The 18,006-nt window shown below is 36.2% G+C and overlaps 1 protein-coding gene across 2 annotated transcripts in view; it reads right to left on the bottom strand.

Moving 5' to 3' along the window:
- LOC123549436 (titin homolog) overlaps positions 1-16,358 on the bottom strand; it is a 24,445-nt gene extending 8,087 nt beyond the window's left edge. The window contains exons 1-4 of one of the 2 annotated variants that reach the window (XM_045337539.2): positions 16,255-16,358; positions 5,568-7,704; positions 5,088-5,207; positions 2,099-2,271 (exon numbers count right to left, since the gene is read on the bottom strand). In XM_045337539.2, coding sequence (XP_045193474.2) covers positions 2,099-2,271; positions 5,088-5,207; positions 5,568-7,704; positions 16,255-16,288 — 2,464 coding nt within the window. In that variant the 5' untranslated portion in view covers positions 16,289-16,358. The remainder of the gene's footprint in view (positions 1-2,098; positions 2,272-5,087; positions 5,208-5,567; positions 7,705-16,254) is intronic. The other variant, XM_045337540.2, reaches the window with a different exon arrangement.
- Between the last annotated feature and the right edge of the window lie 1,648 nt (positions 16,359-18,006).

Genomic DNA, 18,006 nt, shown 5'->3' on the forward strand with positions numbered 1-18,006 from the left:
AATGGTATATGGGGTAGCGCGCTATAAAATCACTACAATGACTTAAAAATGTTGTTACGGACAAGTAGAATAAACTGGCCTTATAAACTGCGAATACAAATGTCCAATCTTCAGAATGATTTATTATTGCAACGGATAATCGAACTTGCAATGGAATTATGTTCTTTTGAACACGTGCGTATACCTTTAAAGTGTTCAAATATATGCTGAACAGTCTCATATATATATTACAATGATTAAAGGAAAATCAAGTATCTTTTACAGTTAACATTTTGATAGTTGAATCTGATAATGAAATAATTTTGCGATATTTTTAGTTTTCCCTAATACCCTAGTCACACATACGGCGCGGATAGCTACGTATAGCTACGGATAAAAACGTAGTAATCCGTATCGATCCGTTCCTGAACCGTACGAATTGGTACGGATCGATACGGATTACTACTTTAAAGTACGGTACAGGTACGGATCGATACGGATAACTACGTTTCTATCCGTGGCTAAACGTAGCTATCCGCGCCGTGTGTGTGACTGGGGTATATAAGATGACATAGGTAAAAAATGAAATCTGTCCAGATGATGGTGGGAATGGGCTAGTTTGATTAGAATTTGATAGAAAATGACAAATTAATTGCAATTTTGTTGAAAATGAGGATAAAACCCAAAAATATCATATTTTTACTGTTTTGAGTGTATTTTTTTCAAAAACTGCATATTTATAAGCTACTGATTGCTATTTTCTGGCCATCAGAGGTAAAAGTGAACATATATAACAGTTTAAAGGTGTAATTTGCATGCAGATCAAAGTAGAAAATGTCAAAACAGGACAATACAAGGCTGAATTTAGAATAACTGCTTCAAAATTATGTCGCGACAGCTATTTTTGACAAAATCTGATGCTTTGTTTTATGGTACTGAAAATGCCGTAAAAACTTGGGAACTGTTAATATCAAGCTAAAACCTTGTATTTCTTCATGCATTTGGGTTTCTTGTACATTTTAAATGAAACTGGCACACTGTCAGAGAAAAAAGTTTTTCTTATAAGATGACATTGGTAAAAAATGAAATCTGGCCAGATGATGGTGGGAATGGGCTAGTTTGATTAGAATTTGTTAGATAATGACAAATTAATTGCAGTTTTGTTGAAAATGAGGATAAAACCCAAAAATATCACATTTTCACTGTTTTGAGTGTATTTTTTTTTAAAAAACTGCATATTTATAGGCTACTGATTGCTATTTTCTGGCCATCAGAGGTAAAAGTGAACATATATAACAGTTTAAAGGTGTAATTTGCATGCAGATCAGAGTAGAAAATGTCAAAACAGGGCAAAACAAGGCTGAATTTAGAATAACTGCTTCAAAATTATGTCGCGACAGCTATTTTTGACAAAATCTGATCCTTTGTCTTATGGTACTGGAAATGCCGTAAAAACTTGGGAACTGTTGATATCAAGCTTAAACCTTGTATTTCTTCATGCATTTGGGCTTCTTGTACATTTCAAATGAAACTGGCACACTGTCAGAGAAAAAAGTTTTTCTTATAGGCATACAGACACTAAATAGAAAAATGGCGCGAAAAAAAAAAATGGTATAATGGCGGACACAAATAGTCCTCAGATTTTTTTGCTCTGTAGAGATATTTTCCTTATTTTCTTTGCAATTTTTTTGCTAAAATCACATGACAGATCTATGCTCGACACGCGACACGTAGGTAGCATTTTCATAATGAAATAACAACATGACAAAAATTTTCATGGAAACTTAGATCATACACCACCAGTATAATTTGGGGTCTCATTTTTAGCTGATTTTGCAGTTTGTGTGTTTGACTGAAATTATTTTTCTTGCATCAAACATAACCCCCACTTTTCTTTTGATTTTTAGTTAGCACTGACAATATTCATCAAGAAAATGTAAGTTACAGAAATTTAAAATGGGTCCTGATGTGTGCTGCGGTCATTGGAAATAGGTCAGTTTTATATAGAATAAAGAACAACATCTATTTAGTGTGTTATAACCTTTTTTTCGCGCCATTTTTCTATTTAGTGTCTGTATGCCTATAAAACAGTGTTTATAAATTTATCAAGCTTTCTAACCGTTTGTTTGTCTGTTTGAATGTCGGTTCTCATCTCTGATGGCATCCCTTGCACGTTGAAAGTATCTGAGTTTCTCTTTATCTGAAAGATTATCCCATTTCCGGCTTAGTTTCATGTCTAGCTCACTAAGGGTGGCGTTAGGGTTAGAGAGCTGCATGTGACGGCGATTTTCGCTGTAAAGTCAATAAGTACATAAGTCTAAAATTCATCTTAGTTTAAGGACATGTTTCGTGTCGACTAAACGTCGTTAGCATTTTATCAATCATCTGTATCAGATCAAAAAATAAAAGATTTATTCAAGTTTACTTTTAACTAGTATAATATATGAAGAAGAGCAAAATATATTTTACTGCGTGAGTAACACAGTAGTATAATATATAATGTACAGTCAAACATATTGTATTGCGTGAGTAACACAGCAGTATATGTCGATAAGCTGTTATATGCTTAAAACTGATACATGTATGTTTTGTTCTGTTCAGTTCAATATATTGTATGAAGAAGAGCCAAACACATTTTTATTGCGTGATTAACACAGTAGTGTATTATATCATGTTGAGCCAAACACATTTTATTGCGTGAAGAACACTGTAGTAATATTTCCTATATATTTTACAGACAAGTCTTTTGCTTTTTTTAATGAATTAGTCTTGTCTTACTAAAATATTTAGTTTGATATCAAATGTCATTACCGCATAAGTATCATTAAAAGACAAACAGAAATATTACTGTATACCTGTTAACATTTTAAACATTTATGTGAGGAATCGAATTATTCCTTACACTACAAAGGATTGGCCTACTTGAGTTATTCTGTTAGAAAGGAAACACCTAATCATAGTAAATAGCTGCAAATTATTTTGTAACATTTTTGTAAGGCATTCTCTACCTGTATACATACATAATATGAGCCGTTCCATGAGAAACCTGTATTAGTGACATAATATGAGCCGTGCCATGGGAAAATCAACATAGTGGCTTTGCGACCAGCATGGATCCAGACCAGCCTGCGCATCCGCGCAGTCTGGTCAGGATCCTTGCTGTTCGCTAACAGTTTCTCTAATTGCAGTAGGCTTTAAAAGCGAACAGCATGGATCCTGACCAGACTGCGCGGATGCGCAGGCTGGTCTGGATCCATGCTGGTCGCAAACCCACTATGTTGGTTTTCTCATGGCACGGCTCATATAATTATTGCATTATAAGTAGTTTAAGATATGGAAAATCATTGTTTTTTCTTATGTTCATGCAGAGACTAGAAACAAGTATAACTGTGATACAGTTATCTAAGGGCAATCAAATTCTACAAAATTTTACAAATAAATGTCATTTGTGTTGTCATGGCAACTAAAATTCCAAAGCACTACACATCGTGTAAAAATAAAAAGCCCATGATGAAACCAAAATACACGGTAAAATTATTTTTTAATAGAAACATTTTAAACTGTTCTTAAATATTCAAATGTATGATGTTTAGTAAGTGATACATATAATTTGTTGATTTAATGGCTTGAAAAATCACGCCATGCACGGCGACGTCATACTGCTTTCATGACGTTCTTAAAGTCACATCTCAAAATGCCTTCGGTGACTTACTTCAAATCATTGTAACTCTCGAAATTGTGAAGATAATTCCTTCAAATGTTCAGATTTGAAAGATAGAACTATTTTCTTTAATACATTTTTGTTTGTATTTTATTATCTCAATTTTGACTTTTTGTCACTAATACGTACAGGTTTTCTCATAGAACGGCTATGGCACGCCAATTGTCCAATAATTACGTGAACCCAGATTCACGGTCGAAAAACGAGGATTAACAATCGATAAACCAGGTTTTTCGAACGTAAAACCAGGTTTTTCGAATACTAACCTATATTTTCGAGCGAAAACATAGGATAACACTGTAATCGTAAACGTAGATTCACGCTTGTAAACCCAAGTTCACGGTCGTAAACATAGGTTCGCATTCGTAAACTATGGTTTACGAGCATGAACCGGGGATCACGAGCGTAAACATAGGATAACGACCGTAAACATAAGATAACGACTGAAATTCGAAGTTCAATCGAGAAACCTAGTTTATCAAACGTAAACCATGGTTTACGGTCGATATATTAGGATTATAAAATCAACTATGAACTTCGGGTGTGAACATGGGTTTACGACCGTTAACCTATGTTTACGACCGTGAACCATAGTTTACGGACATGAACCTATGTTTACGACCGTGAACTTGGGTATACGAGCGTGAACCTAGGTTTACATTCGATAAACTAGGTTTCTAGAACAAAACTATGATTTTCGTTCGTAAACGCAGGTTCACGTTCGAAAACTATGGTTCACGCTCGTGAACCCAGTTTCACGCCCGTAAACATAGGTTCACGCTCAGTGCAGAAACCTAGTTTATCGAACGTAAACATGGGTTTAAGAGCGTAAACTATGGTTTACGCCCGTTATCCTATGTTTTCGTTCGAAAATATAGGTTAGTATTCGATAATCCTAGTTTTTCGACGTGAACTATAGTTTATGGACGTAAATCTATGTTTACGAGCATGAACCTATGTTTGCGACCGTGAACTTGGGTTTACGAACCTAGGTGTACGTTCGATAAACTAGGTTTCTCGAAAAAAAAAAACTATGATTTTCGGTCGTTATCCAATGTTCACGAGCGTGAACCTATGTTTACGGTCGTAAACCCAAGTTCACGGTCGTTAACATAGGTTCACGTTCGTAAACTATGGTTTACGCTCGTGAACTTAGGATAAGGACCGATATTCATAGTTCAATCGAGAAACGCCCGTTATCTTATGTTTTCGCTCGAAAATATAGGTTAGTATTCGAAAAACCTGGTTTTACTTTCGAAAAACCTAGTTTGTCGATCGTTAATTTTAGTTTTTTTCGACGGTGAACCTGGGTTCGCGTAATTATTGGACAATTGGCGTGCCATAAACGGCCCATATAAGATGACTTCCTCTCCTATTGTAGACTCACCTTGACCACAGTACACAGGCATGTTTATTCAGTAAAGCATTTGATAGCAGGCTCCCAGCTGCTGACAGACGACGTTCACTATTCAGTCTCAACGCAATTGTACTCGATGGAGGCGGTGACCTTTAAAACAACAACACGTCACTTACTAAGGATGGGAAATTATCAAATATCCTATCATATTCTATTGGTAATCATACTCTTTTTATTAACTGCAGTAAGAAAACTTCCGCTAAATTACTTTCGTCAATATGAGATGCCGCGGAAAGAATGTCAGTTGTCTTACAATTACAAAGTGGGTCAAATGAGGGATGCTTTCTAGTATTCATTATTTGCTACTTCGTCTAAAAAGCTAGAAGTCATACATAGATAACTGTATAAGTTATAACATCACTGCTCCTTCCCGCCCAGTATTCTATTTTTCCATGTATATTGTTTATCGCATGAAATCTACAAAAAAAAAAAAAAAATCATCAGTCGTACCATTTTCTTTGTCTGGCTGCCTTCTTTTTCTTGTTATTAGGTGTGACATCAGTTTTCTTCGATGTACCGGCTTCATCTGAATCTGTTGGACTGGCTTGTTTCTCCCTGATTTTTTTAAAATCAGTTTTCGTTTCTGGTGCTTTTATAGTCGATCCAGTGTTCAATTTATTTGGTTTTGTAGCTTTCCCTTTAATCACAGCACTATCTTTCTGTTTCAATTTTGAGTCACACTTTTTTTTCGAGGTGACAGTAGCTGGATGTTTTAATTTTATTCTTAATGGTGGAACAGTTTTCGACCATTTATTTGTATTTTTTGTGAACAGTTTATGTTTCGAAGATGAAATTTCACTAGCTTTTGTACTGCATTCACCATCTTTAGCAGTATTGTTTGATTTATCATCATTTGATGCCTTTGCATCAAAAGCTAAACCAGCAGCTAGTATTTCATGGTCATCGTTGGTGTTTTTAATATTCGGCGAATTCAGATTGGACTTAGTTATCTCAATGCCTGACAGTCTTCTCGTTCTTCTAGTTGTTCTAGAATCATTTTCGTTTAAATTGTTAATGTTTGCATCTGTTTTGTTTGAGGAGTTTTGAGACAGTATATTTGGTCCACTAATTTCTTCGAAAATATCATTTATTGTTTTAGAAATGCTTGTTTTCACACTTGCTGGTGTACCTTCAGTCCCTGATTCACATTCATACTTTGTCTTCTCTTCAGTCACATCTTTCGTTTCGTTTGATATACTCGCGCTTATATCACTTTTGTTGTCAACTGACAAAATTTGAGACAAGGTCAGTTTGAGCAAGCTTTCACCTTGATAATCATTAGTCATTTTGTCTTGGGTTGTATCAAGTTTCCTTAAACATGTTTCTCCCCCGTCTTCATTCACTTGAGAAATGGCATTGCTCGAAATAGCGACTGAACACAGTTTTACACGAACCGGAACAGTGTCTTCTGATGTAATGCTTTCATTAAAATTGTCCTTGTTAACAGGAATTGCAGTCAACTTTTCTTTCAGGCGCGTACTTCTCTTACGTTTAGTTCTTTGATGATTTTCTTTAAGTTTCGAATTGCCCTGAACACTGTCAGTTGGTACAATTTTTGTGATACAGTTTCGATCATTATCACAACTTACGGGGTCTGTTCTATTTGAATGTTTTTGAAAATTATCCAGTTTTACAAGTGACCTAGTGTCATCCAGAACTTCTTGTTTTTCTGAAGTTATATCTTTGTATGCTCTGGAATTCACCAGTTTGGTCTGTGATATGTCATTTGTAGTTTTATCAGCTGTTGTTTTCGATATTGGTGCTAATCTTTTAAAGGATATAGTGAGCGGTATGCCATCCCAAAGCTCATCTTTACTGACTTCACTCCGCAGCTTTTTCCTTGGTGGAACATAGTCATCATCGTCCGAATCACTCGAGTCGTAGTCCGTTAAACCTGTTGCTGCACCACCTGAAATTGAGTTTTGGCAAATACTATTTTGAATGACAGCATCTCTGCCATATTTTTTACTCCTGTCTAAAGTTGGCTCAAGCTGGGACAACTTCGTCATCGGTGAGCAAGCAGGTGAAATAATTTCCCTTTGTTCATTACCACGCTCCTGAAAATTAGTAAATATATCTGGACTACCTGAACACTTGCCTGTTTTCTCATTTCGATGACTGATAGTATTATTATCACAATTTTCAAATGTTAAAGATGAAAAAGGGTCACATTTATCTTGTGTTATTGTTTTTGGTATTGGCGACTCAGGAAGACTTTTTTGTTCAACCGTCTTCAACTGTTGGGATCTTGTTTCATCTTTCTGAAATGTTCTGGTATAGCTACTTTCTCCAATGCATTCTTTCAGATTGAAGACAGACTTTCTATTACTCCTCAATCTCGGAGAATCTTCTGGTACTGGATTATTTCTTGTCCAATAGTCTTCTAATTTCTTAAGTTCTCTCTGAGTTGAAGTGCTTTCAGGGGTTGATGTTATGGATCGTCTGCCACTAATTGATGGAACTGAAGAACTGCCTGGGCTAGTCGTTCTCGATCTCCGTCCTTTTGATAAAAAATCGTTATTAGGTGTAACCCTTGCAGATCCATTTCTGCTCGTCTTTCGCACAGGTGTTTTCGAGATGTCAGCTTCTGAAATAATTGTTAAGTTAAATATCTTAATCATTTAAACACATTTTTATCAACAAAGGCGAAAAAACATCAAATGATCGTTTAAAAATTAAATTGTGTTTGACTTATTAACCAAAAATGTGTACACTTGTAAAATGAAATTCAAGATATTGGGTTTTGTATGTATAGCTGACAATTTTCCTAACCTAACGTCACTTATCGTGGTGCGCTCAGTTAAACATGTACATTCTTTTAAAAGGAAGGCATGTAAAATGCAACCGATTGTAGTCACTGTTAACACGGTGATGAAAGTAGATATCTAAAACATCCCATCCGTTTTTAGCATAAAATACTGTGGTTGAGCTATTGTGATCGCTCACCGTCGGTCCACACTTTTCTTTAGCCAATTTTGATAAAACTTCACAGGGATGTTCCTTTGATGGTCTTCTTTAAAATTGTTCAAAGAATTTAATTCCATATAGAACTCTGGTTGCCATGACAACCGAAATGAAAAACTTTAAAAATCTTCTTGCTCAAAACCACTGGTCCTAGGGCTTTGATATTTGGTGTGTAGCATCTAGTGATCCTCTACCATGATTGTTCAAATTATTCCCCAGGGTCAAAATTATTACGGCCCTGCTCTGGGGGTCACATGGTTTATATAGACTTATATAGGGAAAACTTTGAAAATCTTCTTGTCCAAAACCACAGGGCATAGGGCTTTGATATTTGATATGTAGCATCATCTAATGGTCTTCTACCAAGATTGTTCAAATTATCCCCTATGGTCAAATATAGCCCCGCCCTGGGGGTCACACGGTTCATATAGACTTATATAGGGAAAACTTTAAAAGTCTTCTTGTCCAAAACCACAGGGCCTAAGGCATTGGTATTTGGTAAGTAGCATTGTGTAGTAGTTCTTTACCAAGATTGTTCAAATTATCCCCCTGGGGTTAAATCTGGCCCCGCTTCGGGGGCACATTGTTTAACAAGATTGTATAGGAAAAACCTTTAAAAAATCTTGCCTTAAACCATAAGGCCCAGCACTTAGATATTTAGTACATGACATGCTCTTGTGGTTTTCTACCAAGATTGTTCAAATCATGACCCTGGGGTTAATATATGCCACGCCCGGAGGGTCTCTTGTTTTACATTGACTTATATAGGGGTAAATATTTAAAAATCTTCTTGTCCAGAACCATAATGCCCAAATATTAGATATTTGGTATTTAGTATTGTCTAGTGTCAACTATCAAGTTTGTTCAAGTCATAACCCTGGGGTCAAAATTGACTGCGCCCCGGGGTCAACAGATTTTACATTGGCTTATATCGGGAAACCTTTAAAAATCTTTTCTGAAACCATAAGGCCTCGAGTTAGATATTTGGCATGTGGCATGCTCTAGTGGTTCTCTACCAAGATTGTTCAAATCATGACCCTGGGGTCAGTATAGGCCACGCCCCGGTGGTTCCTTGTTTTACATAGACTTATTTGTTTTTGAAGCAGTGGCAAAGAAATTTGGACCACAAGTATATAAATGTTTGATACAGATTTCAATACTCATCTTGGATAGTCTTAATCGTGACCTACTGACCTACTTTTTCGATTTTGAAGTTACAGCATAGAAATTTGGAACACAGGTGTATTTTTTAATACAGATTTCAATACTTATCTTGAATAGTCTTAACCATGACCTACTGACCTACCTTATTGTTTTTGAAGCTACAGCATAGAAATTTGGACCACGTTTATAACTTTTGTAACAGATTTCAATACTCATCTTTAATATTCTCAACCCTGACCGATTGACCTACTTTCTTGTTTTTGAAGTTACAGCATAGATATTTGGACCACCTGTATAATTTTGATACAAATTTCAATACTCATCTTAAACTTAAAAACTGTTTACCTAGATATTTGTTTGTTTTTGAAGCTTTAGCAAAGAAATTTGTTCAAGCAATCAACTAAACTCAGGTGAGCGATATAGGGCCATCATGACCCTCTTGTTATGTTAATGAAATGCTTTATGATTTTTTGAAAGGTTTACGACCCTTCTAAGGTATCTTATATCTTTTATTAACTATCACAACAACAGCTTTAAGTATGGTGGATGATTTCTGCCATTTTGTCTTGGCGTGGCGAAAACACGACAACACGTAAAAACAAAACAAAAAACTATTTTGTCGGGTTTTCCTGTTTTCGTGTTGTCGTGTCGGCGGGGCGAAAACATGACACATTTTACGCGAAAACTCGACATTTAAAGGGCGCCGACACGACAAATTTATCTGTCGAGTTTTCGTGTCGGCGGGTATAAATATGTCGTGTTGGCGCTCTTTACTTGTCATGTTTTCGTGTTTTCGCCCCGCCGACACGAAAACACGACAAATACCTTATTTGTCGAGTTTTCATGCTGTCGTGTTTTCGCCCCGCCGACACGAAAACGCGACAAATTAGGTTATTTATCGAGTTTTCGTGTTGGCGTATTTTCGCTCCGCCGACATGACAACACGAAAACACGACAAATACTTTTCAGACATCTCTTATAAAATGTAGAGTTATTCTGAAGCCAGTGGCAAAGGGTTTAAGAAGCATTTTTCTTTCTATTCGAACGAACCGTCAATTCAAAATTTATTTATATTCACTTAAAATTTGAGATTATAAAACAATACAATAATATGTCAGATGTCAGTTATCGTTTTAAGAATACGAAGTGTATGTATAACAGTTCCGGTCCCAGAAATATTTCATTGGGGTGCGGGGAGCCGCAACAGTTAAAGAATGAAGACGGGGTTAGGTACGGAAGGGGGTGACCCCTCATGTTAGGTGGGTCAGGGTGTGTCCGCCTGAAAATGTTTGAAATATATGTATAAAATGGTGGCCCCTGCTGCATTTTTTTTGAGTCCAAATGTTGAGGTACGGGGGTTAACCCACTCCTGACAGTGCAGTCCCAGGGTCTCTCCCTTGTCATTTTTGAAATATAGGTATGAAATGGTGGTCCCTGCTGCATTTTTGTCCAAAATTTGAGATACGTAAGGGGTCATGCCCTCCTATTTAGGGGGTCAGAGGGTATCCTCACGGATATTTTTGAAATATAGAAATGAAATGGTGGCCTCTGGTGCATTTTTGGGTCTAAATTGTGAGAAAATATTATTCCTTTGCCAAAATAGTTGGGTTGGGCAAAACTTTGATGAGTACAGGTCACTTCTCAGCCGGCTGATTGGGGGTTGGGGGTGGGGGGATGGCATGGCCATCTTCCCCGGCCCAGGACCCGAGCCTGTATAATTAGAAAAATAATTACGTATACGCGTGGGCCTCAATGAAGATTAACTTATTCAAATGAGTTTCCTCCTTAATAAGGGTTTTGATTTTATTATTATGATATTGTTCTTATAAAATATTAAACGTATGGCAGAGCACAACCTTATCATAGCATTCTTCTTCGCTGGGTACACATAGAACAAGTGAATGAAGTATTGCCATGCAATACAAAGTCCCCTACTGGAAAGCACCTAATTTTCTCTACTGCAGTATAACATAATGAACTGATATCTGTCAATAATGTATAAAGAATATTGTACTATATATACAAAAATCTATACAAGTCCACATAAAACTCTTTACCACGTAGAGATAGGTCAAAATACACCTAAAAATTGGATGTAACATGCATGTTGTACCACAGAAAACTGGTCTTGATTTTTCCCTACGGCCTGTAATAAATAAGTTACAATGTAAGCTATTTATAGTAATAACAAGGGGACAGGGGACATAATTCTAAAAACAAGGATGCCTCATAGTGGTGAACATTTGTACCAAGTTACATCAATATCCCTCCATGCATGAAGAAGAAATGCTCCGGTAAAAGTCATTCTTGAATTTGACATTTGACCTCTAAGTGTGACCTTGACCTTAGGCCTAGGAATCTGGTTCTTGCACACAACAATCCATCTCATGGTAGTGAACATTTATGCCAAGTTACATCTAAATCCCTCCATGTATGAAGAACAAATGTTCCAGACAAAGTCATTCTTGTATCTGACCTTTGGCTTCTATGTGTGACCTTGACCTTCAACCTAGGGACCAGGTTCTTGCGCAAGACATTCCGTCTCATAGTGGTGAACATTTGTGTCAAGTAATATTCAAATCCTGTTTTGCAGGACAAAGTTATACACCGGACAGGAAAAATGTCCAATTGACCTTTGATCTCCAAGTGTGACCTTGACCTTAAAGCTAGGGTTCTGAGTGTTGCGCATGACACGTCGTCTCATCATGGATAACAGAGTTATGGACCGGACACGAAATTGCGGACGGACGGAAGGACGGAATGAAAAGCGCATTCCTATAGTCCCTGAAACTGGTTTTCAACCAGTAGGGGACTAATAAATTGATTGTAATTCTGTAATGTCGTCGGGCGGAATTAATATCAGGTGTATCAAATATTTGGCCTGCAGTTGTATAATAATGTTGATATCCTCCATATGTGTACATATATAATATGTGAGTACCGAAGTGGCGGGTTAGCTGTCAGCTAATATATTATATATATTAGCTGACAGCTAACCCGCCACTTCGGTACTCTGGTTAGCTGTCAGCTAATACATATTAGCTGACAGCTAACCCGCCACTTCGGTACTCACAATATCTTCGCTGTAATACTGAGTAGAATTATCAAAATTAAAAAAAAAACTGTCAAAAACACAGACTTAACAGATTTGGTCGTTATCAATAAAATGCTCTTATTATTCTAGTAAGAAATTGCTTTGATACATTATGAGAAAATACATAAAATGTGGGCGAGGAGTAAACAGGCAGAAGTAATTAGTTTGATAATCGACGTTCGTCTTTCGATATTTTTTTATGTAACAAAATGGTTTTAGGCCGAAATATACATAGAATATAAGTCATTTTTTTATTCTTAAACTTATATTTTCTAGTTGTTTTTGTATATTTTTGCATGCAGTTATGTTGTGTTCAGTTCAGTAATTGTTGTGCGCATGCCTAATGGAAGACGCCGAAACGAAAACACGAAAACTCGACAAATAAGATATTTGTCGTGTTTTCGAGTTTTCATGTTTTCGTGTCGGCGGGGCGAAAACACGAAAACTCGACAAATAAGGTATTTGTCGTGTTTCCGTGTCGGCAGGGCGAAAACACGAAAACACGACAAATAAAGGGCGCCAATACGACATAGTCATACCCACCAACACCGAAAACTCGACAGATAAATTTTCTTGTCGGCACCCTCTAAACGTCGAGTTTTCGCGTAAAATGTGTCGTCTTTCCGCCCCGCCGACACGAAAACTCGACAAATTAGGTTTTTGTCGAGTTTTCGTGTTTTCGCCCCGCCAACACGCCAACAAGAAATGGCAGAAATCAGCCACAATATTTAAGAGCCGTGTGGCGGCCGTGAAGAGGAGTCTCCCGGTACTTGGGCTGAGTGTTGTTATAGTCTCTATTCTTAGGGATAATTTAGAGGATGAAAAATTGTTGCATGCACGCAAGACCGCACAACTTAGGGATGATGGAGTTCACATAAGCCGGTGCTAAGGGGTCCTCATGAACGGTCTCATTAAAACCCAATGTGCTATTATTTTGTTTGCTTGTATTAGACAGAAAACAGTCGTCAAATCGAGGGTTCAACGCAATAAGGGCGTATCTACATATGATTATTATATGTAGATACACCCTTATTCCGTTGAACCCTCGAAATGATCGTGTTTGTAGTGTAAACCAAAGAAGCAATATGCCGAAAAACTGCCCAAAAGCAATATCTGATATATTAGGGTAACATGTGATAGAGTAGAGCATCCGGACATATTATATTTTGAGTACTTGTTAGTTAGCATATTTATCTTATGTATAGCTATCAGAAATGTGTGTTCATATGTTCAAAAGAAAATGTCAGTATTCCTTTTTATCTTAATTCTGCAAACTCGTCAAGACTTCGTAGGAAAAAAGATAATGCGGTTCAATGCATAATTTTCACCGAACACATAAGATTTTTCACTTTATATATCCTAAACCTTACTATAAACTTATTCAAACGGCAGTTATGTGCTGCTTATTTGGCACGAGGGCACAGTCCGAGTTCTAATGGTTTAGAAGTACATGATATCACGTAGCCGTTTGATGTTAAGGTTTCGCGCGTGTTTCGTTTTAGCTTCAGTGTGTAAAAATTTGCAAACGCTTTTGCTTCTGTTTTACTAAAATATATGCGTGCATGGATTCATTGTAATTTAAACGTCCTAGAAAAATGTTTATTCCATTTCTTTTTAAAGCACGACTTGCAAAATCATAAAATGACGTAAAACTTGTAACCCATAAAACTCGGCTTCGTTTTATTTGAAAAATGCCACAAAGTGCAATTTTGGGGCAATTTATATATAATTTGAAAACTTCAATTTTCGACATTCATCACCCTAGTTTCGATTTTCTTCATCATAGTTTTGAGCATCTTGGTTCGGAGAGGAAAATAGTAATGCGATGACCCAAACTTAACACCGTGGAAATGTTTAAAGGCCGAAAGAAATCATATGCTTGTATTTTAGGCAATTTTAGTTCATTTTTATTCTTAAAAAAAATAGGTATGTTCTGGATCTAGGCTAGTTTTAACAAAAAGTCTACGATAGACAATATCTTTGAAAAGTTCACGAAAAAAAAAAAAACATGAAAAAAAAAAGAAAAGAAAACTGTAGAAGTATTGTCTCAATATTGGCTTCTATAAGAGGAGACTTCCAAAGGCTGCAGATGATAGTAATTTCTTTCTGAACATAGTAATTTCAACTTTAACTGCATTATTATGTGTTACTCACGAATAAATTTGTTTCAGTCACGGATCTGCATAGCATTTATTCGAATTTGAAATAAAGCGTCAGCAGATTATACAAATAAAAAACAACTGTACTGGTTTCCCAGTAGTTTCCAGACCGAAATCGTTATTTTTTGCCAGTAACTTTCAAACAAAACATAGAAGAAACATAAAATTTTCACAGAAAAAAGCTAGGTTCTCGGTTAACACCATGCAGAATTAGTATTACACTTGCGTTCATAACACAAATGTAGATGAGGCCTCAAACGGGACAATTAATTCCATTAATATCTCAGTTAGTCCGAGTAGTTTTCCGGACCTTTCATTATAACAGTTGTAACCTTTCTGTAAAAGCAAACTTTTCTGATTTCGTTATATATATTCAAAATTAAAACATAATTCTAAGGCGTGATGATGATTTGAAAAGTATATTTCAAGAATTTAACAAATACTAGATTTATAATACGCTCATTACAGTTACGTCTAATTACGTTTGAATGACGTTTGCAACGTCACGCTAAAATGACGGAACGTATTTAGCGGACTGGTAATATTACAAAAAAGAAATTAAGAACTTTTAATATAATTTATTTTTTTTATTTTTTTTTTAAAGAAAAAGACCGGTCTCAAAATTGGTAGTCTAACGTCCTGAACACTCGGGCATGGACACTGCTGCTAAACATTTGATTGATAGACGGTATCGTAGGTAAATCCCTGTCTATTTTTGGTTCTTATTTTTTCAATCGATAATTTAATGCCGTAGTATAGTGAATAGGTCGACTTTTTCTGACTTTCATTATTTTATTTTATTACTATCGGATTGCTTTTACTGTATCGTCTGTAAATGGGAGCATCAATTGACTGATGGTTACCTTCAAGGGATCTCAATTTCTGCGCATGCGCACTGTAACTGGAATTCCCCTGTAGTTGACAATCTCATGTGTAAACATTACATCGAAGTAAGTTAAAACAACCGGGATATTCAAATAATAAATAAGTTGGTAATGCTGGGTTTTCGCTGCTATGTAAAGGCAACAAATGTCTAGATGAGATGATATTGTTACCCAAATGCTTTACGACGGCGCAAAGTCTATACAGCACGAAATGTAAAAGGTCCGGAAAACTACTTGGGTCCGGAAACTACTGGGAAACCAGTATTTATGGAGAGAGATTGGCCATTAGCATGGTTGAGTTAAGGTATGGCAACTGTCTCTCTCTACGCATTTCATGGTAACATTGATCTGTACGACGGTACGTTTAGAACACTCCTCACAGTAATGTAAACACTACTCACGGCATATAAAACAATCTGACCGTCGAATTATTTTGACTAGGGGTGTGGCCCGGGGAATTTACGAAAATCAATATATAAATAGTGGCCTCTGGTGCATTTTCGGGTCTAAATTTAGAGAAAATTATCATTCCTTTGCAAAAATAGTTGGGTGCAACTATGATGATTATAAGTTACTTCTCAGCCGACGGGGGGGGGGGGGGGGGGGGGGGGGGGTTAGTCATGACTCTGGATAGTGACCTGAGAATATAAGATATATCATGAATAAGGCTGAATGGTAACACAATGACAGTGTATCTAAATAAAGATTTTAAAGATACTTAAACACGGGAAATGAACATCATTGTCACAGATTACACAAGTCTGCTAAGTATTGTTCGTGGCAAGACCGTATAGCAAAATTATGCAGGACAGTAATAAAGAAATATACTTGAATTAGGCATTTGAACAACAAAAATAAAAATTATGCATTACCACTGGATTCGCAATTCTTCATTTTCCTTTGCATTTCTGCTGTGTAAACTTACTGGATTCCATTATTTACAAATCAAATTCCATTATCATGACGTCATTTGATTACGTCATAAATATGACGTCATCACTTAATTGACTTATCCTGCTAACTATGACTACTTTGAATTGAATGCATAACTTAGCATATCTAGGCACTCTCGGCTTAGAAGTAACGAGTAATAAAATTGTACTTGCAGGTATATTTTTGTATCTGCAGTTGTAACAATATACCTGCACGTATAAATTGTACAATCAGGTACCTTTATTCTAGTCCAACCCGTTGCGTAATTATCACTTTCATTTCAATTCAGTTTGATATTACGTCCAACTCAGCGACGCCCGAAATGTAGCGTAAACATCGGTGTGGCAAGAATAAAGCTCGCTAAAACCACTAAAGAGTCACGGATTGGGACTACCTGTATTCCTGCACCACTTGCGTTTCGCTTCAGTGGAATTGCAGCCTTACCAATACCAGTAGTCCCAATCCGTGACTCTAGTTACCTCCCCTGACGGTCCGACTGAAATGAAATGAAAGTGATAATAGCAGGGTGATTTCGGCCAAGAAAGTCCGCTATTTCTAGGGGTAACCCGGACCCAATTTTTAACAAGGCATGTTATGGTGGCGAGCTGAGAAATCCATGATGGCGTCCAAGATGGCCGCCATAAAATGAAAAAGGTGCTTTTAAAAAAAAAGGTTTTCTTCATTCACTTTTGATGAAATAAACTGCTTGCATGCATTGTTTTGTCAACATAGAAGTATTGCAACACATCTTTCATGGATTGTAAGACATTTAAATTGTTACATTTAAAGGTAAAAATATGTCAAAAAGGTCAAATTCCTGCTTAAATTACAAATATTACCCATTCATTATCACTTATTTGTAGTTTTGAAAATTAGAATTGATACAAAGAATGACAATTATTGATGTTTTACAGTAAAACTGTTGTAAAAGGTACTGATACTAATGTAACTTTATATGCGCATTACAAGCAGGTAAACAGAAAAGTACTTTAAGAAGTTGATACATATTGATACATGTGTCTATTTTCCTTCTTCAAGTTATGCAGGTATGCAGGTGTGAAAAAACAAATTTTGTGGTCAGTTCCTAGTTGTATTTTATGTTTTGTATCCCCCAAGGATAGGGATTTTTTTATCCATCATGAGGTCAGAACATCAGAATAGCTACATATTTGGTTCATATACGGTAATTGTTTTAAATTCTGAATATTTGTATATTTATTTATATTTGTTATCATGGACACGGATAATGTCGTATTATCCATAGACAGGTTTTCAATGCTGTTCAATTATTGTGCGCATATTGCCTCAAGCAAAGATTTGCATACAAAAATAGAGTATATTTTTGCATATTGTGAAATATATGCAGCGTGATAGAACATTAAGAAACGTATCTAAAACGTTTTGACGATGTCACTGAAATAATTAAATGTCTAATAAATCAGTTTTACAGGAGCTGAAAAAATAATCATCGTCAGATTTTCCAAAAAATTATATAATCATATTCGGTTTCAAATTTCAAAACTGAAAACAAATTGACACTATTACCCTAGCTGCTTAAACGTAAGAAAGATGCCTTATCATTTCTTCACACCCGTGTTTAATAGTTGACTGATAACCTATCCCAAAAGGGGATACGGTATAGGTAGACAAAAATGTTGCCCCATTTTCGTTAGAGAAAGGGGCATCGATCC

Source organism: Mercenaria mercenaria, chromosome 6, assembly GCF_021730395.1.
Source record: "Mercenaria mercenaria strain notata chromosome 6, MADL_Memer_1, whole genome shotgun sequence".
Lineage (NCBI taxonomy): Eukaryota > Metazoa > Mollusca > Bivalvia > Venerida > Veneridae > Mercenaria > Mercenaria mercenaria.